General features: G+C 35.2%; 7 protein-coding genes across 12 annotated transcripts; 4 read left to right on the forward strand and 3 right to left on the reverse strand.

Annotated features, from left to right (window-relative positions):
- Positions 1–6: 6 nt before the first annotated feature.
- LOC109580715 (leucine-rich repeat and guanylate kinase domain-containing protein-like) lies at positions 7–4,772 on the forward strand. Its single transcript, XM_019994197.1, has 8 exons — positions 7–86; positions 925–1,021; positions 1,393–1,506; positions 2,679–2,747; positions 2,863–2,995; positions 3,242–3,567; positions 4,532–4,594; positions 4,657–4,772. The coding sequence occupies exons 3-8, from the start codon at positions 1,402–1,404 to the stop codon at positions 4,675–4,677; spliced, it is 717 nt and encodes a 238-aa protein (XP_019849756.1). The 5' UTR covers positions 7–86; positions 925–1,021; positions 1,393–1,401; the 3' UTR covers positions 4,678–4,772.
- Positions 4,773–4,786: 14 nt separating this feature from the next.
- On the forward strand, positions 4,787–8,085 carry LOC100639477 (ADP-ribosylation factor-like protein 8A). Of its 2 annotated transcripts, none has more exons than XM_003384912.3 (8): positions 4,787–4,876; positions 5,029–5,156; positions 5,212–5,292; positions 6,365–6,438; positions 7,386–7,479; positions 7,586–7,653; positions 7,701–7,771; positions 7,827–8,085. In XM_003384912.3, exons 2-8 carry the CDS (start codon positions 5,034–5,036, stop codon positions 7,874–7,876), a joined length of 561 nt encoding a protein of 186 aa, XP_003384960.1. In that variant the 5' UTR covers positions 4,787–4,876; positions 5,029–5,033; the 3' UTR covers positions 7,877–8,085. The 2 variants fall into 2 exon arrangements, with proteins under 2 accessions (XP_003384960.1, XP_011402592.2); XM_011404290.2 differs by lacking the exon at positions 4,787–4,876 and adding an exon at positions 4,878–4,943.
- A 421-nt stretch (positions 8,086–8,506) lies between these two features.
- LOC109580713 (uncharacterized) lies at positions 8,507–13,409 on the forward strand. 2 transcript variants are annotated; one of them, XM_019994192.1, is made up of 13 exons: positions 8,507–8,852; positions 8,928–9,269; positions 9,319–9,359; positions 9,685–9,723; positions 9,774–9,926; positions 11,268–11,411; positions 11,523–11,777; positions 12,049–12,327; positions 12,374–12,438; positions 12,509–12,597; positions 12,688–12,855; positions 12,926–13,081; positions 13,124–13,409. In XM_019994192.1, exons 1-10 carry the CDS (start codon positions 8,668–8,670, stop codon positions 12,515–12,517), a joined length of 1,512 nt encoding a protein of 503 aa, XP_019849751.1. In that variant the 5' UTR covers positions 8,507–8,667; the 3' UTR covers positions 12,518–12,597; positions 12,688–12,855; positions 12,926–13,081; positions 13,124–13,409. The 2 variants fall into 2 exon arrangements, with proteins under 2 accessions (XP_019849751.1, XP_019849750.1); XM_019994191.1 differs by having other exon boundaries at positions 12,551–12,597.
- LOC100634014 (potential E3 ubiquitin-protein ligase ariadne-2-like) lies at positions 13,372–17,487 on the reverse strand. Its single transcript, XM_003384954.3, has 16 exons — positions 17,401–17,487; positions 17,238–17,346; positions 16,971–17,120; positions 16,555–16,633; positions 16,368–16,494; positions 16,201–16,319; positions 15,818–15,927; positions 15,734–15,768; positions 15,547–15,629; positions 15,436–15,486; positions 14,801–14,846; positions 14,625–14,749; positions 14,383–14,526; positions 14,014–14,079; positions 13,750–13,833; positions 13,372–13,675 (listed from the first exon to the last, which is right to left on the reverse strand). The coding sequence occupies exons 1-16, from the start codon at positions 17,441–17,443 to the stop codon at positions 13,604–13,606; spliced, it is 1,443 nt and encodes a 480-aa protein (XP_003385002.1). The 5' UTR covers positions 17,444–17,487; the 3' UTR covers positions 13,372–13,603.
- Positions 17,467–18,484, forward strand: LOC100639602 (peroxisomal membrane protein 4-like). Its single transcript, XM_003384913.3, has 4 exons — positions 17,467–17,592; positions 17,648–17,710; positions 17,754–17,952; positions 18,141–18,484. The coding sequence occupies exons 1-4, from the start codon at positions 17,474–17,476 to the stop codon at positions 18,399–18,401; spliced, it is 642 nt and encodes a 213-aa protein (XP_003384961.2). The 5' UTR covers positions 17,467–17,473; the 3' UTR covers positions 18,402–18,484.
- On the reverse strand, positions 18,380–22,333 carry LOC109580714 (OTU domain-containing protein 7B-like). 4 transcript variants are annotated; one of them, XM_019994196.1, is made up of 10 exons: positions 22,042–22,333; positions 21,770–21,924; positions 21,130–21,305; positions 20,653–20,838; positions 20,185–20,306; positions 19,704–19,801; positions 19,210–19,256; positions 19,079–19,156; positions 18,883–18,973; positions 18,380–18,612 (listed from the first exon to the last, which is right to left on the reverse strand). In XM_019994196.1, exons 1-10 carry the CDS (start codon positions 22,245–22,247, stop codon positions 18,464–18,466), a joined length of 1,308 nt encoding a protein of 435 aa, XP_019849755.1. In that variant the 5' UTR covers positions 22,248–22,333; the 3' UTR covers positions 18,380–18,463. The 4 variants fall into 4 exon arrangements, with proteins under 4 accessions (XP_019849755.1, XP_019849754.1, XP_019849753.1 ...); XM_019994195.1 differs by having other exon boundaries at positions 20,185–20,309; XM_019994194.1 differs by having other exon boundaries at positions 20,644–20,838.
- A 27-nt stretch (positions 22,334–22,360) lies between these two features.
- On the reverse strand, positions 22,361–24,884 carry LOC100634141 (uncharacterized; the record flags this gene model as incomplete). Its single annotated transcript, XM_019994145.1, has 7 exons — positions 22,361–22,618; positions 22,670–22,867; positions 23,356–23,571; positions 23,908–23,968; positions 24,027–24,175; positions 24,489–24,612; positions 24,678–24,884. Coding segments are annotated over 7 exons (1,050 nt in total), but the record flags the coding sequence as incomplete, so codon positions are not given.
- Positions 24,885–24,906: the final 22 nt, after the last annotated feature.

Consider the following 24,906-nt stretch of genomic DNA (forward strand, 5'->3'; position numbering starts at 1 on the left):
CTTGTTCTGTGTGGTCCTCCTGGCTCTGCAAAAAGCCTTTACTCGCAAACACTCGTTGAAGAATTTCCTAGTTTCTTTGGATTAGGGTGAGAGAGAGAAATACTTGTGTTAAAAACAAACAATGGGGGGCAAAAGAAATACATGAACTCATTAATTGGAGGAAACATGAGTTCAACAAGAGAATGAGAGTTATATTGAACTTGACATAAGTGTAATTCCATCTACATGTACATGTACGTGTACACGTACATGTACATGTATTTGCACTATAATCTTATTTCATTACATTGGATGTGCATATGGAGTAGCCTGGCTGTTATTATATAGTACTCATCGGCATGCTTTGTAGCATTAACTCACTGTAACTAAATTATGGGTAATTCTCCCACTACTTTTACTATACATGTAAGTGTGATTTGATCTTCAGTATAGTTGGGCTATATTCATCATTATGCTGAAGGTATCACCTCCTGTTTTTAACTATTACTGAGTCACTTTGAAGAAAGCACCAATAATGTGGTATGCCACTAAACCCACAGGAATCCTACATATACAAGAGCACATGTTGTTTTGTTTCTCTACCAGTGGATGTCAAGGATCATTAGTGCTAAACAATGCCCTTACTTGTGTCTAAATGTACAGTATAGCAGTATTTGATATCGAATGCATAGTCTGTTTTGGTTCATGTGTCATTTGTGTGCGTGTGGAGAGTGTGTGTATGACTATCATAATGTCCCCGTTCGTGATGCAGCGGTAAGTTGATCTTGTGATTACGAGTATAAACATTCAATCAAGCATAGTAATGAGACTAATCCATCATTCCATGTCTAGTAATCTTAATAATAGTGAAAGAGATTAGGGGATTTGTGGGGCTCATCCCAATTAATGCAAGTGATATTCATTCTTATTGTTTTTTTCTTGTAGTGTCTCTCATACAACTAGACCCCAGGGCTCTAGGGAAAGTCACGGCAGAGACTATTACTTCATTAATGAAGCAACATTTGAAAGAGCACTGGAAACAGTTAGTGTACATGTATATTATCATAATTAATGTACATGTACATGTACACGATGCCTTTATGCTGTAGACATTGACTGATAAAGAGAGAATGAGGGGGAGAGGGTGGGGGAAGGAAGATGGAAAGTTAGTGATGCTGCATATACAGTACTGTATGCTGTAATGAGGAAAAGAAAGGAATGAAGGAAAACATAAGAATGTGACAGAATTAATGCCCAAATGCACATGTACTAACATGCTTAACTTGAGTGAGTAGGTTTTGCTCATTATGTACTATATACTATATTGGAGTCCTTTTTATAGTTTAATGTTTATATATACATGTACTAATCCACCTTAACCTCACACAGTTAGAGTATTTCATTGAACCATAGGGCGAGTTCATGCAGGTAGCAACAATTGGCGGATATAGATACGGACTAACAATGGCCGCCATTGAACAAGTTGCACAGCTAGGGCTAGCATGTGTCACTCATATGACACTGGAGGTACTCACTCTACAGTAGCAGCTATTATTAGTTGTATATTATTAGTATTATTATTATTCTTTATTACTAAGCCTTGTACTCTTTAATACTGAACTCTGTACTCTTTGTTACAAGGAAATGGGGTCAAACTTCAGTTGGTGGGGGAAATCCCAATATACGGCTTACAGTACAAAATGTGTATCATTATGATGAAACCTATTGCTTTTTGTGTTATTTCATAGAGCGTTTTTGCAAGCACCTTTTATTCTAATAAAGAATTATTAAGTGCCTACAGTATAAAGTTACTTATACAGTTCATAATAAGATTATATGAATTCTGTTACATTGCATACCATACATACATGTACATGTACATGTACATGTACACTGATCCCTCACTATCATCAGTGACATGTACACCTTCTTTTATCTCATGTCATTTGTCCGTGCCCCCAGTAAATGAGTGCATACCACATGCGGACATGTACTAATCACATGGACTGATACACATGATCATCCTTTCAGTTGCACCACCAATGAATCGTGTTACTACATCAGTCATTCCAGACAGACACACACACACACACATACACTTTGCTAAGAATATTATATACCCACACTACTACTATTACCCTACCACTGCATACAGTATATATGCATGTACATATATACATGTACATGTAGCACAAGTACATGTATTTGCATATAGTACAAGTACATGATGTAAGTGGTGAACTCCTTTCATTAATTGCATTAGTTCCGGTACATAATTACTGCCTCTGACTGGTTCACTATAATGTCTCTTATATTACGTGTCACTATGTCAACTATCAGTTATAGTCAGACCAGGCACACTCAATTGTAACTGACTCTAGTAATGATAGTGTGACCGTCTGGACTGAGATATGCAGTTATGCCTGATAGACTAGCATGTACATTCATGTACAGGTACATTTAAGTTGTACATGTATGCATGTAAAACTAGAAAAATGTAACAATAGATGTGTTTCATTTATTTTGGGACTGAATATAATTGCTGTTATTGTTAGATGTCTTCCTGTGTTTAGTTTATAGTCCTCTCCAGTTTACTGTTACTATTTCTCTCATTTCCTCTTCTTAAATCAATACTACGCCCACCTATTCTACTGAAATTAGTCTTAGGAAATCATAATAGTTATTTATTCTTTTTAAAGGGTGTTTTGACTCTGAAGAGGAGCCATTTTGAACCCCGCTACATATTAACACTACCTCTTAACAGTCATGTGAGTTTAATTCTATATAAGGAATTTTATAATGATTGAATTAAGTGCATTTTTGATAGTTGTTTGCCTGTACATGTGCATAGCAATATTATAATTATTTTTAATATTATTTTAGATACATGAGCAAAGGCTGAGAGATAAAGATCATTTAACGGAAGATGATGTCCAGCAATCACTGAATGATGTGAGGCTGTACCAGCAGTTTCATCAGGACAGAGCGGGCTTCTTTGATGCTACTATCAACTCTGGTAAGACCTTAGTTACAACTTAGAATGTACATGTAGCTGTCAGAATCACTTTAAACTTTCTACATAGCATAAGGACATTAATATGTATGGGAAAATGTAATAAAAATTTCGAGTGATTTTAGAGCCATTTAAAAAAAATCATGACAATGGTCATAACTACTGTACATATTTTAATTGTGAAAAAGGTTCAATCAACATGTACATGTACATGTATACTTTCAACTTTGACTCTATCCTGAACTGTAGATGATATACAAGAAGGATACAACATGCTCCAGAGCATTGTGATGGCTTATGGTGACATATCGCCAGAGACACCACTGACCCTCTCTCTCTCTGCCTCTCGCCCAACGACGCAGCACACATCAACCACATTCAGCATATTGTCTGACAACCAGGAAGGAGTATTGTCACTGGATACACCTCTTGGTCCTCCCCCTCCTCACTTTATCCCTCCTTCCAGCAGTGCTCCGATAACTGTTACTGCTCTCCTTCCTCGACCTTGGTCCAGGCCTTCTAGCTCTGGGTCTATAGCTATGGGCACTCCACAGAATCCTACCAAAGTAAAGAAAGTAAGCTGCACTTAATTATAGTAACTGTCAGTGTTGCATGTCTATTATGAATATTTATATGGGACAAGACAATCAGTTTTAGATGAGATTGAGTTTTATTAGAAATACATGTACATGTGTACATTATCAATTTATTTTTAATTGTGCGTGAAATTAGTAAATTAATAGTAATTTTTTTAATGCACTAATTCCTTAATTACAAGTATACTGTAATTGTTTTTAAATTGTTATATTAGAAATTATCAATGAATAATGTTATGGAATAGTTTTTACGTCATGATGTGTGACTTCACTTACATGCACATGTTGTACACATGTACATGTACAGTGTATGTACATATACATATACATGTACATGTACATGTATATGTATATGTATATAATTATGGGATAAATTCTTTTTTAATTATTGATATTCATCATTCCTGAGAATGAGGAAATAATGTTATGAATATTATGAATGTACTTATGCATGTCATCAATGATCTTACATGTACTCCTACACAACACATGATTTTTATTATCAGTGTTAGTTTTATTGTTATCTTGTTTATGCTTTCTTAATAATGTTTTGTTTATAATCTCTATCTCTCTCTTCCTTTTTCCCTTCCTCTCTCTCTCTCTCACCCTCCATTTCCTACATTACAGCTACATGTACTTTGTTCTTTGCCCTAGCTAGCTTTTATAACTATACTGACTGTCATTAATTTACATGTAGATCATCAATGCATCAGAAAGATTGCAAAAACAGGCAAAATAGTCCAAATTGTCCTTAAATGATTGTGGTTTTGTATGTGCATGGCAAGCCATATCAATACATTTGTATGAAATTTCGAATTTCAAACTTAAAATTTAAAATCAAGTGATCGATTCTTGCAATCAAATTTTTGAACCTGTTCTACATCATTTCCTTATTCACTTTTAAGCTGTCCTTTATGCTACGTATTATATACTATACTTGTAGTCTGCTTCTGATCAAGGCACTGACCTAAAGCCAAAGCAAAGCTTCCATTCTGTAGCCATCAAGGTATGGCTTTGAATCTTTTTTTGTATTTTAATTTTATTATGATTCTTTTTTTTGTATGACAGGCACAAATATCTGCAAGTTGAAAAGCTACATGTACATCAATATTTTGACAGATGCATACATGTACATGTATAATTGTATTCATTTTAATAGTTAGTTAATTAATTAATAATGATTAATTTCAATGGATGGAAGGCGTGGTTGGAGGTGTGTCAATTAACAATTTATTAATTTTAATTAGTCACGTGTCTGGGCTGTGTCTTTTCTAAAAAGTTTTTAAAGGTTTGTGGGACACTTTTTTTCTCCTCCCCTTTCTTTCTCTCTCCCTCTCTTGTTATCCTTATGTATGGTAATTTCCTATTAATCTGTTATTTAGCTTTTTCGTAAACTGTTATTATCATTATCTATTGTGTTTTCTTTCTTTTCTCTCATAGTCAACATGTTGGGGTTTTTTAATCGTATCATCGAGTGGTTTAAGAGCCTCTTCTGGAAGGAAGAGATGGAGCTCACACTCGTGGGACTCCAAAACTCTGGGAAGACTACATTTGTCAATGTGATAGCAGTAAGAAGCTAATGATGGTATACTGTTGTAGTATCAGTTCCACAATCTCTTGTAGAGTGGTCAATTCAATGAGGACATGATACCCACTGTTGGTTTTAATATGAGGAAAGTCACTAAAGGCAATGTCACCATTAAAGTTAGTAAGAGATACGTGTACTTCAAATTTAGGTATTGTATAGTAGTTTTTTCTTTGGGTCAAACTTTTGTTTTTCGTTTATTCGGGGGGAGGAAATCGAACTTTGTGGGTTTTGTTTTGTAAATTGGTAATTTCTGAAGTTCTATTTTGGAACCTGGAAAGCGAAAATGAAAGTTTGGCTGAACAAAAGAAAGCCACTGTACCGTATTGCCAACTTAATATTTATAGTACAGTTTTAATTGTAATTGATGGTTATCCACATAATTTTATATAATATACATAATTTAACAGAGTAGTATGGTTATTTTTAAAAAGCAAATTACAATTCCTTTGGTAATAGTTCAACTAGTGTGTGTCTAACTAAACGCTAAACGATTAAGGAATTTTGATCGTTGGTTGTGGAGGAGACTTTCACAAACTTTTCTTTCTATGAATTACGTCCATTGCCTACAATTGCCTGTTTCTTTTTGTAAGTTCCGCATTTCTTAAAATTAGCATTTCGAAGACATTAAATAATTTAAATTGATGTACATATAGTACACAGAAAGACAAAATGTAATGTAGCTCGGCACTTTCATTTGATTGATTCAGGAACTTTGAAATGTCTGCAATCGTTGAGGCATTAATGTGGCATGTGTGTTTGTATAGGATTGGTGCTATTATGCTAACTGTGTTAAGTCATGTCTCTATCATTGATTGGGTTTCAAAGACATAAAATTAAATGTTGACATAACTTCAAACACTATACCTACGATATGTTAAAAACATGGTGTTTTTTTTCATTTCTAGCAGTAGATTTGATTTGTGTCCTTTTTACATGAGACAGTGTTGTTTCTAGCATGGTTAGATTTTTATGATTTTTCTTTTGTGCTTTGACTAGTGATGATGGTACACCCATAACGATACTTTAATAACTTATAAGAACATTTTGTGTACATGTACATGTATATCAAGTTTTAAAATGCTTTCTTATTTAGAATGTGTTTTATAAATGTTAGCAGTTAACACTTATATCACTCCATTTCTCTCTCTCTCTCTCTCTCTCTCCCCCCTCTCTCTTTCTCTCTCCTAGTTGTGGGATATTGGTGGACAGCCAAGGTTTAGGAGCATGTGGGAGCGATACTGTAGAGGAGTCACTGCTATTGTGTAAGTTCAATATTTTCCTACTGTAGCTGATAAATTTTACTGACTACCCATATCAAATATTGATAAGCTCAATTGTACAGTACATTTTGCTGTATTGGCACTCTACAGTGTAGTAGTAGTAGTACACTACTCTACATTCACTCAGTTTGACTCTATCTTTGTTTTAGTAATAGTTGTCTGTAGTTTCTATTGTTTGATTGTAGTATTACTGTCAAAACTTGTTTATAAGTATAATCTGGATACGTGAATTAGAGTTGGCCTGTGAACCTGGGCCCTTTAGCATAACTGGCCAACTGGGCATTAGTTAACTGATTGTCAAATGAATCATAATATGATGGTACTGTATAGTTGGAGGTATTGGAGGCATTGGGCCAGTATACACATGCTCAATCATACTGTTACACACTGCTATGATATACATGTATAAAGTTAGGTTTAGTCTAAAGTCTGTCCTCTTTTAATTGTGGCTCCTTTATGGAAACACTGCGGACTGAAGCCATGAGTATTGTTTACCCAGCAGCAGTACTTTATTACCACTAGTGGTTTACTGGGTATTGCAATACTGAGCCAATCTGTAACCATTGTTGTTTTTATTTTTTTAATACACCATATCGCAGCCAGTATTGTATTACATTACGTGATTGGGGCAAGAGATTGCGCAATGCCCAGGACCAAGATTCCTTGCGTATTGCGCTATGGGGTCTCAGTTTAGAAGTTTAGTGAGAGCCCTAACCCACTGAAGATTGTATCGATAATAATGTGGTAATGTATTATAATGTGCTATTGATTTATACATTTAGTAGTAGCCATTGGGTCGTCCTTGTAGCTAGCCTTACTATTGTTTATCTTATATTATTTTAGTGGATGGATCTAATCAGATATTAGAAGGAATGTTTTATATTATTTTTCTAATAATAATGATATGAGATATTATTGTTTTTCTACAGATACATGATTGATGCAGCCGATCACGAAAAGATTGAGCCGGCTAAGAACGAGTTACATAGTCTATTAGATAAGCCGCAGCTAGCTGGAATACCAGTAGGTCAAATCAATGCACATACATGTACAATGTATATACGTCTACTTATATCTCCCTTCCCCCCCTCTCTCTCTCTCCCTCTCTCCCTCTCTCTCTCTCTCTCAGGTCCTTGTGCTTGGTAATAAAGTGGATCTCCCTAATGCATTGAGGGAGAGAGAGATCATAGAAAGAATGTAAGTCTTTCTCCTTCAGCATGCACACCAGGCATCTCTTCTTCTAGGGGCCTAGGTGATATCAAGGACAGGGAGATTTGCTGTTACTCGATATCTTGCAAGGAAAGGGAAAATATTGGTATGCCCACACTAAAGTAATATTTTTAATGTTATTTTTTTAATTTTTACTGCAGACATCACACTTCAGTGGTTGATCCAGCAAGCCAAGAATCAGAAATCTTAAATGTCTTATTATTTAATAATAATAATAATAATAATCATAATGATATTTACTATCGCCTTGGGGTATTGAGAACTTGGTCTACTGGCTGTGAGTGTGTGTGTGTGTGTGTGTGTGAATTTTTGTATAAATAATAATTAAAACATTTTATGAAGAACATATTATTATGGTGGTTGTTATACAAGTATTGGATTAGCTGTTCGTAAAATGCATGTATCAAATAGTGTTTTTAAAATGGATTTATATATAGATGTACACATCTATTTTCTGCTATGAAATCATTTTTAGATATACACGTAGTGTGAAGGGATTGTCTATAGAAGATAATTGTATCAGTAATTGCTTTTGTTATCTATGACCATCCCTACTCTGCACCACAAGAGGTGTTCCTGTCTGCTGTACTCTTGCTCTGTTCACATCCAACTGGAAGGAGTAATAACAAAATATGACAGACTAGCTTATTTCCATGCGTTGCATGTATAGCTATTGTTGCGTGGTTTTTGGTCTGCATGCTCTTTTTCAGGAATTAGCTATAGATCCTCAAGAAGATACTCCTGTTGCTATAACTGCTTGAAACTGATGATGGATGAAGAGACATAGTGACTTCTAATTGTCTAGCCTCTTATTTACACATGTAACCTTGCATTCTATCTTTCACTGTTTTTATAGTGTTTATTGGTTGGTTCAATGAAGTGGGAGGTTTTCTGAAAATAATTTGTCCCGTGCTCCTAGTTGCCTATATATACAGAGAAACCTGCTGTCCCAGTTGCTCGAGAATTTAAAAACATTTCATTATGTTTGATGCTCGGGCTCCATTTTTTGCTGTCCTGTCTCTTGTGCTATTTTCCATAGCATATCTAGGCAGTGCAGCTCCTTATTTTGAAGTGCATATATCTCCAAATGGATCAGCATCAGTCATAGGCCATATCTGTCCCAATTATACTCCTATTGTCTGGATTCAAAAATACTATTCTACAGAGTCAGTTGCATCCTTTGCATTCAGACCATGATGGCTGATAGTTACTGCATTCTTGCTGCAAATCATTCTTTGTAGGTTGAGGGCTTCTGCTTTCAGGTTCTCTTGTGAGGAGGATACTGATGTGCTTTATGACCCAGGCCACTGGACTACTCCAAAAGCCCAAGCTGGCAAGTCCATGAGTCAAGTACTGCATAGCTGCAACCTACCAAACTCTGTTATAGCTGGAGCACGTCTTGAAGATAGCTTATTTGACTTAAAATGGTCATTTTACTGCAGCACCTTGGCAAGTGGTTGGAGGATTGCTAGTGATGATTGCAGGAATGTAGTGTTGGGATCCTTGATGAATAGTAACAGTTCTGCCAGTGATGCTTTTGTAAGCCTAGTGGATACATATAACTCTTATACCCATACTTTTATGTAAGTTCATTTTAGCATTGGATGTTCATTCACAGTCAATGATTTATAGGAATTTCAATGAATGGATTTTGACGACATGCAAAATTAAAGGTGTGCAAGAAATTAAAATTTATAATAAATGAATAATAGCTCATTGTACTATGTCAACAATACCGTATACGTTCAAATTTTTGAGGGTTCAAAATTTCGTGTTTTCAAATAAAATTTGCTCAAAAGTTAATATTCGTGTGAGCTAATTTTCGTGTTCTGGCCATAGTCTACATACAATAGAATGGCATTAGAGGTGGTTTAAATTTCGTGGATTTAAGGTGAGCACGAAAATAATACAATTTAATAAAAAATAAATTTAATACATCTCGAAAATTAAGACGCGTACGGTAGTCTAAAGGGCATTAATTGGATTTCTTTTTTGTAGAAATTATTTGCATTAATAGTACTGAATACTGCAATTATGGTAAGTGGAAACTCTTTGACTTTACATATTCAATGTTTTTTGTGTAATAGAGTGCTGTCAGGATGTGAGAGTATATCATTCTAAAAGTATCAGATGCAATGGAAGTGACGGGCTCATCATTGAATGTCATGATAACTTCTACTGGACAGGAGACTATATCATGTGTTCTAATGATGTTAATCCAGTCTATCATTATTGCAGATGTCAGTATGGCTGAATGTACTAGATTTAGCAAAATTTTCATTACATTTTATGATGTATATTGTTGTCTTTATGCTATGTAAAGTTTGAGCTGTTTTTGAAAAGTAATTTTTGTATTATAGCTATTTTAAAAAATGAGCCAATTTCTGTGGGATACCCAAAGCTATATAGCCCATGGTTTTTTCAAAAAATGGTTCCGAAATCACCCCAATTTTTTATTACATTTTCTGATACATATTGATGTTTTTATGCTGTGTAGAAAGTTTGAGCTGATTCCGAATTCAATTTTTTAAGTTATGGCCATTTTAAGAAAACACCAAAATTCTGAAAATTACCCAAGGCTATAGTCCATGGTATTTTCGAAAAAATGGCTCCAAAATCACCCCAAATTTTTATTACATTTTCTGATACATATTGATGTACTTATGCTGTGTAGAAAGTTTGAGGTGATTCCAACTTCAATTTTAAAAGTTACGGCCATTTTAAGAAAACGTCAAAATTCTGAAAAATACCCAAGGCTATAGCCCATGGTTTTTTCAAAAGATGGCTCCGAAATCACCCCAAATTTTTATTACATTTTCTGATACATATTGATGTACTTATGCTGTGTAGAAAGTTTGAGGTGATTCCAACTTCAATTTTAAAAGTTACGGCCATTTTAAGAAAACTCCAAAATTTTGAAAAATACCCAAGGCTATAGCCCATGGTTTTTTTCAAAAGATGGCTCCGAAATCACCCCAAATTTTTATTACATTTTCTGATACATATTGATGTACTTATGCTGTGTAGAAAGTTTGAGCTGATTCCAAATTTAATTTTTCAAGTTACGGCCATTTTAAGAAAACTCCAAAATTTTGAAAAATACCCAAGGCTATAGCCCATGGTTTTTTTCAAAAAAATGGCTCCAAAATCACCCCAAATTTTTATTACATTTTCTGATACATATTGATGTACTTATGCTGTGTAGAAAGTTTGAGGTGATTCCAACTTCAATTTTAAAAGTTACGGCCATTTTAAGAAAACGTCAAAATTCTGAAAAATACCCAAGGCTATAGCCCATGGTTTTTTCAAAAAATGGCTCCGAAATCACCCCAAATTTTTATTACATTTTCTGATACATATTGATGTTTTTATGCTGTGTAGAAAGTTTGAGCTGATTCCAACTTTAATTTTTCAAGTTACGGCCATTTTAAGAAAACGCCAAAATTTTGAAAAATACCCAAGGCTATAGCCCATGGTACATACTATCATGGTATCATGGTATCATACTGTCTATATTGATTCCATGTATAGACTATATAGTCAACCTCAAATTAATGGCATTTTTATCATTATTATTTTAGTGTGTCATGGTAGCTCTTTCATTCAGTTCTGTGAGATGGTATACTGCAGCTCTTCTGGTCATTACAAGTGTCAAGTTTGCTTTGAAACCCATCCCGGTACTGGATGGCCTCTTGTTCCTAATAAAACCGCCCGTAAATGTCGCAGTAAGAAGAATAAAGATGTATTATTACTATCATTATCATTATTTGAAAATTTTCTAATTATTATTAATTATCATCATTATTATTATTATTATTATTATTATAATTCTACAGGCCCTGGCAGGGTTGCATCTTTTAAGCTTGTTGTAAAGAAAGATGAAGTTGCTTTTTGTTTTGGCTATCACCTCTTGTGTACTGGAACCGGTCAGCATCCGCTCACAATATTGCTCTATGATACCAATAACCCAATGGATAATTATCAAGTGCAGAATATTTCATCAACGCTGGTCCCTGTTTGCCTTTTTAATCACACTTTTGCCTGCATGATCAGTAACAAGCATGGAAATGAAACTAAATACGTTTCAATAAGTAAGACAATAACTCACTTATTGTAATTTTGGAGGGAGTGAAATTTGGTAAATTGATGAATTTTTTGGTGATTCATGAGGTTTTAATTAGTAGAAATTTTTGGCTATTTGCTGTTGAGCATTTACATAATGGCTGGTTTAATTTTGGTAAATGGCTATCAAAACTCCAAATTTGCCAACTTTTTTATCCTCCAAATTTACCAGCTATGCAATATTTATATACACTTTTTTGTTCTACTCAAGATGCATGCATATTTTTTGGTTTCTATTAGGACACTCCATTATTCCAATAGTCCTTCATTCTGATACTACTTTCACTGCTTGTGAGATGACCAATGTTACCTTGCCTTGTATAACCCAAGGGAGTATGCATTACATTGAATGGTACTTCATAGAGACACTTCTCACTAATGATACTTCAAATTACACTCTTCTTGATGAGAGGGGCATCCTCTTAATCTCCTCTGCTCATAAGGACAATATTGGCAGCTATAAATGCAAAGTTTGGAATGGTTTAGGCGAATTTGAGAAATCAATGTGGCTCACTGTTGGTAAGAGCTGTCACTGTTGATTATGAAATGAATCAGTTTTTTAAAGAGTCATTTGAAAGCTGTGTCTCTGTTGTCCCATTAAGAAAACACAGTGAACATCAAATACGCTTGGTAAGCTAAGTTATTTGACATTATTATTATTATTATTATTATTATTATTATTATTGTCCTTTGATTATAGAATTTTTGATCTTATGAATCATCATAATTTCTTTTTGCACAGCCCCCATGGTAATTGCAGTATAGGTCAGTCTAAAGTTTTCAATACAGGTCAGTCTAAATAATACAAAATTAATATTTTCATTTTATCCTTCACTTTTTGCATTTCTCTCCATTTCCTCTCACTCTCTCTCTTAATAGAAAACTCAAGGCTACCTTCCAGTACACTGTATGATCCCACATCAGAGCAAAGAGTGGGACATAGGAACCATCAAACAGCACTCAACTCTATGTTTAGCAGTCTCAGCCCTTGCCTTCCCTATATATCCTTCTCCCAGCCAATGATATCTTCTAATGGCCTTTGACCCAGTCAGTACTAGTCTTGGATTATTTTCTTCCTCCTTTCACTACCTGTTCTTCCTCCTCTTTAAACTATTAGACTATATTGTGTACCTTAGTTATCTGGAACCCAGCTAGAACCCCAAAGAACTATACTCTTTTTTCAGCAGATAAGTGTAATATTTTAATGTACATGTACCTGTTTCCTCATATAGGTGGTGGCTTCTCCATCAAATGCATGATGCCCATACCAAAGGTAAGTTAAAATGATACTTGACATGTCTACATCTTTTTTTAGGTCTGTTCTAACAAGTACTCTTGGTTCTAACTAAAGGCAAAAGGCTATTCATCTAATTGAACTTTTGGGTTTTTCTGTCTGTTGTAATTTTTCCAATAAAGTTTGGTTTTTATTTTTCGGGCAGTTTTTCCCCTGAGGAGGGTCAGGACGTTAGCTCTCCTCTAAATAAACTGTTCCCCTTGTTGACTGAACTGTTTTACTTTCTTGAAACTTTTCTTAGAATGTTTCTGTGTGTGTTATAATCAAAATTGTGATATAATCATCATGACGATTGTTTTGCAAATTGTACTAATTTTAATGATAAAAAAACACCAACTATGAACAATTGATTTCATTGCTATAATCATGATTAATTAATAATAAATAACAAAAGTTGGCCTTCATATTATGTCGTGGCATTGATGATAAGAGTCAGTGTACATGTATTTTACATAATCCTCCAGCAGCTTAACTGTCAGCTTGTTTTTCATGATTGTAAATTCAATAATGTTTAAAATCTCTAAGTAACGTCACGCGTCTTATCTCAGTCACTGCCATCTGCCGCTCTAAATCCTAAACAACAACAACAACAAAAATAATAATACTAATACTAATAATACAAATCATTGTAAATTTGTGATACATACAGCTCTATCAGTGATGGTTGCTCTCTCCACTTTCCATGACAGATTCTCTATCTCTAACTCAAGCTGTGCCTGCTGGTACTCAAACTGTATAAAAAGATATCATAGATCCATTACAAACCTCTAACTCTATGATACATAATAGGTATACATGTTACATGTAGCACAATATAAGTAGAGAATCTTTTTGATTCATGGGCCTTATGCTATGCATCAAGTTTGGCTTTTTTGGTGAGTTTTAAAGCTGCTCAAAAAGTCAAGTCTTACCAGATGCTTCTTGTCTCCAATCATCCAGTAAGCCCTGGGATATGTATACTTCAGTGTATACCTACACTGTATGTGTGTGTGTGTATGTGTGTGTGTGTGTGTGTGTATGTGTGTGTGTGTGTGTATGTGTGTGTGTGTGTGTGTGTATGTGTGTGTGTGTGTGTGTGGATTAATACATTAACTCAATGCTGCAATGCTACACTAACTAAGTATTACTATTAATATGTGTTACAAATTTTTCTTGTTGCAAGCTGGGAATATAATACTGTATGAGAATACAGTATTATATTCAAAGCTATATCAAGAGTAGATAATTATTTATTTTCTCTTGGTTATTTTTAATATGACATCTACTTCAGTAAAGTGTACTTTTCTAAGCAGATCTGCAGCATCAAGGAGGTATTGCCAATCAATCCAGGTTCCTTCTCCATTGGAGACTTGCTCCTTTATTCTTGTTTGGATTTTAAAACGAGTCTCTTCCTCCAGTAATAGACTTTTGTGATGATTGTCCCACTAATAATTATAAAATAATAATAATAATAATAATAACAATAATAATAACAATAATAATAATAATAATAATAATAATAATAACAATAAGCAAAACATACTCTTTCAAAATAGAATATATACTTCTTCAAAGCCTCTCGAGCTTTGGTCACCTTTGCCTTCATGACGTCTGGATCAGCTTGATAGCGACTGCAAGCATAGTATTCATTATTGTGTTTTGCCCAGGCTAAGGGTGTGGCTATTGTATAACAATATGAACATGCTAACACTCACTTACCACTTAAGCACATCCAACAGAAATCAAAGGAACACTTGGTACAACGCTAAACAATACAAAAAATGTAATATAAATCGAGGTTTCTCTTCTTGTCATTTTCGGCATAATTTGGCCGAAGAAAAATTACTATACACTAGGGACTTCGGCCAGAAATCTATGACAAGAAAAACCCATTAGTTGTTCTATTGTCACAAAATCCGTGACAAGCAGAGATTTTTGCCTATGACCATGTACTATAGTACAGGGACTTTTACCCAATTTTGGAGCAACTTTAAAAATTCGTAAAAAATCCAATTTTAATCGGAATCAACTCAAACTTGCTACACAACATAAGTACATGTATATGCATCAGAAAATGTAATAAAAATGGAGAATTCTCTCCTTGTCAATTTTGCCAAAATTTGGCCCGTGACCATCTACTATAGTACAGGAACTTTTACCCAATTTTGGAGCAACTTTAAAAATTCGTTAAAAATCCAAATTTAATCAGAATCAGCTCAAACTTTCTATGCAACATTAAAACATATATATGTATCAGAAAATATTATAAAAATGGAGAATTCTCTCCTTGTCATTTTTACTAAATTAGGCCTGAGAGTGGAAAAAATGAACCAAACAAACACACCCAAACTTACTATGTGATTACATCCTCCATTCTTTTCAATGGCAGAAGAACACTTTGGACACTAGTTATTAGAATAAACAAATAGATAAACAAACAAACAAATAAATAAACATAAACATACGTCTTTTGTGTTAGAAGTGATGTAGTGAGCAGTTTCTGAATCATCTCTACATTTCAACAACCAATTCTTAAACGATTCGCAATCTATGTGTAAGAAAAATAAAAAAAATTACTAACAGAACAACAACAAAAATAAATAAATAAACAAATAAATAAATAAACAAAAATAAATAATTAATTAATAGTACCTGTTGGTGAATGGTATTCTTCTCCACACTGGAAGCTACAATAATATTAATTAAATTCATGAGACACAGACTCCACCCACTAACCATGTAGCTAGATTGCAGTGAGTGCATTGGATTCTCTTAGGTAGTGGTTCCTTGACGGCAAACACCATATCACAATCTCTGCCAGGACACCAGCGTAACAATGGATGAGACTAAATGATAAATACGTGTATAAAAAATTAAGTTCAGCTTTTTTAGTTGCATGCACTAATTTTAGCAAATTTACCCAGGGATCTTTTAAAAAATTAAATCAGAAACTTAATAATGTCAGTAACAGTTAAAATACACTTCCAGTAATATCAAAAATGATACAATTATAGTGCATGTACTGCAGGCAATACAAAAGATATGAATATACATGTAATTTTAAAATTTGACACTAGAATTAATATCAAAAATTCAACACATTATGAATAATAGTGTACCTCTACAATTTGTGATAGTGCCAGTTGGTAATATCGTCTGATAACGCTTGATCTCTTCACTAGTAGAGTATCAATCACTTCAAATCCCATTAACACATCACAATCCATGCACTCAATGCCTGTAGTATCAGAAAATATTTGTAGTACAAATCAAATAATAAGTGTACCTAGTGATACTCCTCTCTCCAGTTTAGAGATGATGTAACTAATCCAACAGTCACAGCAAAAGGAATGACCACAGTATAACTGGTAATTGGCATCATCACTACTAAAACATATTGGACACTCAGTACACTACAGGAAGTGGGTGGGGTAATGGGAGCGGTCAATCATGAGGCATATATATGTACTTACTGGTTCAAGTGGTTGTCGTTTAGGTTTGCTTGGATGAATGTGAGCATCAATGAAAAATTGATTTTTATCGCCATTAAACCTGTTATGTGATAAAATTGTAAAATTGCAAAGCATTAGTATACATGATTGCTTCAATAGTTGATACCAATCTCCGTGGGCTATAGCCCATGGTTTTTTCCAAAAAATGGCTCCGAAATCACCCCAAATTTTTATTACATTTTCTGATACATATTGATGTCCTTATGCTATGTAAAAAGTTTGAGCTGATTCCGATTTCAATTTTTCAAGTTACAGCCATTTTAGGAAAATGCCAAATAGCCCATGGTTCTTTCCAAAAAATGGCCCTGAAATCATTCCAAATTTTTATTACATTTCCTGATACATATTGATGTCCTTATAAAAATGCAGTAACTTACTTTGACACAGCTAGGGATTTGTCCCATTTAGTTGAATACAATAATAGTCTTGCAATAGGATCAGTAACCTGTAGGTCCTGACTCAACTGACACACCTCCTTTTTTATAATAGACCACACCTCCTGCGACGGCATACAGGAATGCTCGTACCTACATGTACATTAGTAAATGTACATGCACATTTAATAAAAGCAAAATATTTAGAAAATTTCAAGCCCCACAAACAAACTCACTAATTAATAATCATATAATATTTATTTTAAATACCATTCAGGATCACTGTTCTCTTTACTAAAGGTTTCACTATCTTCCATCAAATCTTCTTCCTCGAAATACTTGTAATCATCCTCCTCCTCCTCCTCGCTCTCATAATAATCTACAAAGAGACACATACATTACAGTCAGTACAGGTCCTTCTCTTCTTTCCTACCGCCAACACTGCTAGTCTGGGACTCTTGGGAATCGAAGGCCATTTTTTGATTAAAATTTCGACGAGCACGCCCATGACTCCTCCCACTGGTACAATGGCTTCCAACAGAATTCAACAGCTCAACGCTTTGCTCAACAATCCCCGCTATCGCACGCTCCTTTCTCTGGTCAAGGCTTTCAGGAATGGACTAATGTAAGTTATTCTGTGATGTGCAAACCTGTATAGGCTCACAAACATCTCTTTGCAGGTACGGAGTTAAAATCAGGTTTCCACATTCATTGGTCATGACATTCCTCTTCCATGAGGGAAGGTAGCCTATTAAACCAAACCTACTTATGTCTCTCTGCTTTCAGTTTAAAGGAGAAGTTCCGCTTTATACTAACAGCAACAGCTCAGCATGCAAAGAACCTAGCATTCTTTGCATTGGTCTACAAGTCTATCTCTTTGCTGTTGAATAAACTAAGAGGATCGACTCATCCAGTTCATAACTTTATTGGTGGATTGATGGGAGGATATTTAGTGTTTGGGACTAATAATAAAGTCAATATGCAGGTTAAATAGTACAGATATCATTGTATATATACCGCATTATAGTACTCAATATGAAAAGAATTAAAAAATTTAGATGCTCATAATTATTATATTGCCTAATTGATATTAAATTTAGCATACCAGTTCATACGGACTTCTATTCTGTCTCCTATATAATTATAAGTCCCCTCTTTTTCTCTCCTCATTAGATCAATTTATATCTATTATCAAGAGTTACGATTGGTTTAGCTCGACTTGCAGTCAAAAAGCAGCTAATACCTGAGCCACAATTCAATACTTTTCCACTTTTTGCTGCCATAGTCTGGGGACTAGCATTGACGCTATTTGAATACCATACTGACGTTCTACAGCCATCACTACAGAACTCAATGACATATCTCTATCGTGACAGTACTGTCTGGAGTAATATCGCTGATTTCTTATTCTATAGCAGTGCTGAATTGTGGTAGAGAAGTGTTGGGATTCAAAAATTATTTTTAATATTTATTGTGTCTAAAAATAATAATAATTTCTACAAAAATACACTCTGGAATCGTTTGATGAGCTGATCCATCACTTGAGGGAGTTCTGCAATGTTAAGTACGCAGGCGAGGGTGGGCGGGTGAGTGGGAGAGGGTGGAGTCACTGCTTTGCCAGATATTACACCTGGTACGTAAGGCACTGGCAATGCAATAAGAAAAAAGAAACAATAATATTTATTGCTTAGTGAATTTTTGTCTATGTGTGTGTGTCAATTCCCATTCAGCACTCATATTTATGTGGCCAAAAAATTTTTGCAAAAGCAAAAAATTTTTTTGAGTTGCTCAATTCTCAATGCAAATGAACTGCACCTCAAAAAAATTGCTTTTGCAAATAATGTACTTTTGCAAATAATGAAAATTTGAGGCTGTTGGATCTGTGATACAGTATAATAATGTAAAGGAGACTAACTGTGATGCTGTGAGAGTATGTGAGATGTGAAACTATGAGAGATAACATCAACAAACATCAGCTTCTGAAGCAGCTCAGTAGGACTGCCAACCTAAAAAAATTAAATTAATATCAGTCACTTCTAAAGTTATAATACTCAAATCATGATACTTGATCAATACTGCATGTAGTGCTACCTCTAATTGCAGACCCTTACCTGTGACTCTGATAAATATTGTACTGGTAGACTCTTCCCATTACTAAATGTAAGTGGAAGTAAGATTGGATCAGGGCCCTAAAATAAAAATTATAAATTATAAAATAAAATAATAAAAATAAATAAATAACCTTCGATCCTTTGAAAGTGACTAAAGGCACAAACTGATTTCTAGTGTCTAAAATAAATGTTGATATAAAAATTAAACACACAATGTGGATGTACATCTCTACCATGCATGTGCTTAAAATAGCCTTAGCTTCCTTTTAAAAATCGCCTCACTTTTAAAATGCTCATAACTCAAAAATTATTCGTCGAAAACAGCTCAAACTTTCTACACAGCATAAGGACATCAATATGTATCAGAAAATGTAATAAAAATTTGGGCTAATTTTGGAGACATTTTTTGGAAAAAACCATGGGCTATAGCCTTGGGTATTTTTCAGAATTTTGGCGTTTACTTAAATTGGCCGTAACCTAAAAATTGAAGTCAGAATCAGCTCATACTTTGTACATAGCATAAGGACATCAATGTGTATCAAAAAATGTAATAAAAATTTGGGGTGATTTCTGAGCCATTTTTGAAAAAAACCATGGGCTATTATAGACAAGTACATGTACTTACAATCATATCCTAGTACAAGAGGATTCCGTAGGTGAGGATGAGAGTCACACGGGAACACCTGACCCTGTCCCTCCCACAGTAAAGGTAGATATATTCCACTATACACAAAAGACAAAAAACCACTCAATTATTATTAGATGTACAGTATAATACTACATTTATTAGAAGAATCAGACTCTATGCTTAACCAAATACCTACCCACTGGGTAACTGTAGCTACAAGTATAACAGCAGACCAACCCTGAGAGGGTGGGGACACACCTCTTAGATTGACTGACCTTTACCCCCCCCCATTAATACAAACCCCAATATGTACCCCTTACACTACTACGTACACTACTCCATACACTAAATACTCTACTTAATACCCTACTTGTAATCACACATAGTAAACTTTTAAGTACATGTACATGTACATGCATTTTAATTTTTCCAGCTGCTCAAAGTTTTCTTGCGTGTGCGTTATGTCCCGTAAGCTTACCCCACTTCACTCTCAGGGTGTGAATAGACTATTATTGGTCTCTGGATGATATTTGAGAGAGTGAATATGTGAAGCTGTGGAGCTCCGACGATATTGTCTTTAGCCGCCTCCCACTGAGCAAACTGCTAAAAAAGAAAAGAGAAATGAAAGAGAGAAGGAAAGATTGAGTGAAGCAACACGAGAAAGAGAGCACTAATAAGACCAATGTCTATTGAAAGTGTCTGTCTGCAAAACACAAGAGTTGGGACATTTTATAATGATAATGTTTAAAGGATAACATGCAGCTGGTTGGATGCATGCAACCAGTTTATACAGACATGTAACAAACTGCATGAAATAAGAAACATTTCTGTTTCATGCAACATGCTAGACACTCCTGTATAAACTGCACTACATGTAACAAACACTGGACAGTATACATTGGTCCAAGAGTAAAGACAATGGATAGGCAATACTTACAATACCCACTGATTTATGAGAGCCAGATGGTAAAGACCGAGACCTGACAGTGTTCCATCTATCGTATAGATTAATCTGCGCCTGCTGGTTAGTAAGAGTGCATGTTACAGCTTCCTTTAGTAGCTGATTCCTGTCATGTACACCCCATAATCCTAAAGAGGCAGCATGAAACAATGAACTAGAACCAGCCTCAGTCTATGGAAAGGAAGAATGCAATAATGACTATACTACAGGAGCTATTAGGATTATTAGTACCAGTAATGCTTTGGCATCACAACCACCACTGAGTGTTGGCTACTCATTTAAAAATCCAATTAGATTGGCAACATAATCATACTGTCTGTTTTTCAAGGATAAAAATTGTAAGATTCGCAAAAACTAATTGCATGAAAATCAAATTTAAAATGTATTTGTGAAATACTAAATACAGCAAAAATGCTATCGATTGTACTATGATGTGGAAAATTTCATCAAACAAGGACTCACTTTCATTGGCATTAATGGAGCAAAGGCCAATCGTCTGATTTGATACAACTCCTGCGTATTGACATTAGCCAATGAGCCATTGATATAGTTGACTTGGAACTGTTGAATATGTACATTGTTATGCATCGCAAAGGAATACTCATTGTGGGGTCTAATGTAACCAGCCTCAATGTGACCTATACATGCATTTATATGAAGATAAAATGAATGGGGATATTATGATTGATTGTGTAGAAAGAATGAATTTATCTGCTCAATCAATACAGCAGTGATAACAATAACAACTGGCCATTCACTGTTACATTTCAGTCACTGTTATACATGTAGGTGTACTTTATATTCAAGTAAACCATGCCAAGCTACTAACTAATTTCCTTCAGAAAACATATCTGCTAACATAAGTGTTAAATTCAAACATGATTGAGGGCATGCGGAATCTGATTTCAATGGTGATATATATACTTGAATTAAAATTTTGTGAATCAATCACGACACGTAGCTACTAAATCACCAGAAGACACCAATATAAAGTTTGAGATGAAGTTCACCAATTACTTATACACAGACAAAATAATTCCCAAATATAACTCTTGCCAATAAATCATATTACGCAACAGTATATCATACACATACAACTCACCACAAATGACATCATTAATGTACTCCCAGGTACCCCCTTGGGCCGGCCTCGACTGCCACGATGACATGTTACTCCAATTAATGCCCCCACAGCCCTCCAAGTGTAAGAGGGTGTCTGGATCCAATAGCTCTAACCTTATGCCCTCACGAACCTCCCTGACGAAGAAGGAGGGGAGAATGGAGAGAAATACATAAATAAATAAATAAAATTAATAATAATAATAATCAAATCATGAGTAAAAATTCAAGTAAAAAAGAGAGTCACTGAATTACTTGCTCAGTCTCTGTGGCTGTACTTGTGGATTCAGGTCCCATGGTAGCACGAAGGTTGTCTCTACCCTGTGCTCGAAGGAGTAGAGTCCAGTCTGGCTACAGTATACCAGTGCCCCGGTCACTGCTGAGCGTATCTCAGCTGCTTTGTCAGGGGCGACGTGAGAGAGGGTGTACTGGAGTGTGGGGACTCGAGGAGGAACGGACATTAGATCGAGAGTAAGAGAAGATAATAAGAAAAGATTGTAAACCCTCGTTGCTTAATTCCACCTGAGCCACGCCCATAAAACATTTAAACCACCCCCCCCCCAATTTACATGCCTTTTTAGTTGTTTTCTTTTTTTGTTAAATTCAAGTAATAAAATAACTGTTTTTGTGCATGTGTATGCAAATGGTGTGTGAGTGTAGTTCATAATCCCAAGCTGTCCTATAAGGGACAGTAAAAAGGCAGAGAGAGCACTACTATATAAGACATAAGGACAAGACTACTCGGACACGGTCGCAGATGCCTTGAAACGCTTAGTCGGTGGTTGATCTTCACTATCAGTCTGTGTCTCCTTCCCTTGTAACGAGACGACACCTACCACAAACACTCGTTAATAAACGACCTCATCAAACACAATAAACTCACTTGCTTCAGTAGTTGCTGTACTTGTTTGACTAGTTTGACTGCCTCCAGCCGAGACAGTGGTAGTAACTGCCTCTTGCGACGCGGAGACAGGTGGAGGGAGAGGAGGGGGAGTCACTACTGCTTTGGGAAGCTGCTCAGTCAATTGTGGAACAGTGGTTGCTGTCACAACACCTCTTGGTATTGAAGCTGGAGGCATGCCTATGGTTTAAAAGATGCAATTAGATCTTTACATGTGTGCTAGCAGAAATTCCCCACATTTACCACATCATTGGTCAACATAGGGAGACCACAGTTATGAAGACATTAAAATGCGACTCATAAAATATGAGGAATTCCAGTTAATGGATATTAGTATTACCAGCCAAAAATGAAGTACATACAAATGGACTGCAAACAGATGGCATAGCCAAAAATGACACATGCAAGTAGAGAAATGCAGGCTGTAACATGACTGACTATACTTTGTTGGTCGGTGCACATAACTTGTAGGAAAGTTAGCAAACACAGCCTCTACAAGATATGTGGCTGTTTATTAAAATCAAAAAACAACCTGCAAAATTCTAATGATGATAACAATAATAATAGCAATCATAATCAGATCCTCCTTAATTTAAAAAAAAGGTTCAATTATCATGTGCCAAAATCGTACTTCAATTACAGAAATAATTGATATTTATAAATATTACCTTGTGGTCTGACTGGTGATGCTAGAACACGAGCAGCTATAGCTCTCATTTGATTGTTGGTAGTACTCGGAAGGTTCTTTGCCAGTGCCGAGAGAAGGTTCTGAGTCGTCCTAATGTTGTTGGCAAGTATATTAAAAGAGTTTGCTTGATCATTAGTAGCAGGAGCTGAAGATGGAGTGACACTAGCAGCTGCACTACTAACAGGAGTATTGGTTTCTATTAATAAGTAAAAGGAAAGGGAGAGTGTGTGTGTGAGAGAGGGGGAAACATTGAAAATGAGTTTGTGTATTGTTAATAAACACAAAATGAATAACAATTCATGTGGTGAGAAATATTGATGCCTCGCCCATGATTGAATTTCACACACAAAACCATTACCACTTGACTCTATTCAAGTTCAAAGTAAATTCAAACATACTCAACATCATGCTAACATACAGAAGACAGGCATCAAACAGAATGCTTAATCATACATTTAACTTAAATATGATACAAAATTGTGTGATAAATAAAGATTCTACTGTATCAGTTACTAATGTTAATACTTCATACCATTAGGTTTATCCTTGGGGCCCACAGTTACTACATTATTAGTGTCAGCAGAAGGTTCCAGCTACAAGCAAAAAATTATAATAAAAATGATCAAAAAGGAGTGTCCCCTAATAACTTACCTGTACTTTATTGGCCTTGTTAGAATTTGCCTGCTGCTGCTGTTGCTGCCTAAGAAGCTGTCTTTGCTGGACTTTCTCAGCAATACTAGCAATGAGATCTTCAGGTGAAGAAAGGGCACCAGTTTCTTGTGCTTGTTCTAATCCATTAACTATAAGGAATGTGCACTTGTACCTGTATCAACTAACACCATGAATACTATTGTACACACTTTGCATATGTATACCCACCCACCCCCATGTATCTCCTTTTCATCCTTATTCCCCCTCCAGCTCTCTTTCCACCTCTCCCTCTTTCTTTAAACCCACTCACCCAAAGACATTAGTTCTAACATTATACAGTTTCTTTTTCCCAGTTTGTTATTCTTCTACACTTTACAACTTCATTTCCTCTTCTATTCCTTGTCATTCCCCCCTCTCTCTCATGTTATTCATTCTCTCTCATTCTTTCCTCAATTGTATTACCTTGTTCTTCAAGAATCTCATTCTTTTTTCTAAGCTCGTCTATCTCTACTGTCCGTACTGAGCTATTTCTCTGCATTTGTCGTATGTATTCCGTTGCCTTATTAAGGACATGAGCCCTTGAAACCTAAACGTACATTAAATTTTTAAAATATGACAATTCTCTTGTATGACTGTTCCCCCTCAGGATACCTTTTCTCCAGACAGAGATGGAATGCAGTCTCGAAGGTTCGTAAAAGAGTCTTTGATGTGATCACGCCTCTTTCTCTCCAGAGCATTGTGATGTGCTCTTTTATCTAAACTCTGACGTAGAAAAAATTTAAAAAAAGAAAAAGTTAGAGGAGAGAAACACACCCACACTTGTGACAAAAATTGCCACCTCAGCACTTTACACCCACTATTTCAAATCTCATTTGACTGA

The sequence above is a fragment of the Amphimedon queenslandica genome, unplaced genomic scaffold (genome assembly GCF_000090795.2).
Source record: "Amphimedon queenslandica unplaced genomic scaffold, v1.1 AMPQUscaffold_13481, whole genome shotgun sequence".
Classification (NCBI taxonomy): Eukaryota; Metazoa; Porifera; class Demospongiae; order Haplosclerida; family Niphatidae; genus Amphimedon; species Amphimedon queenslandica.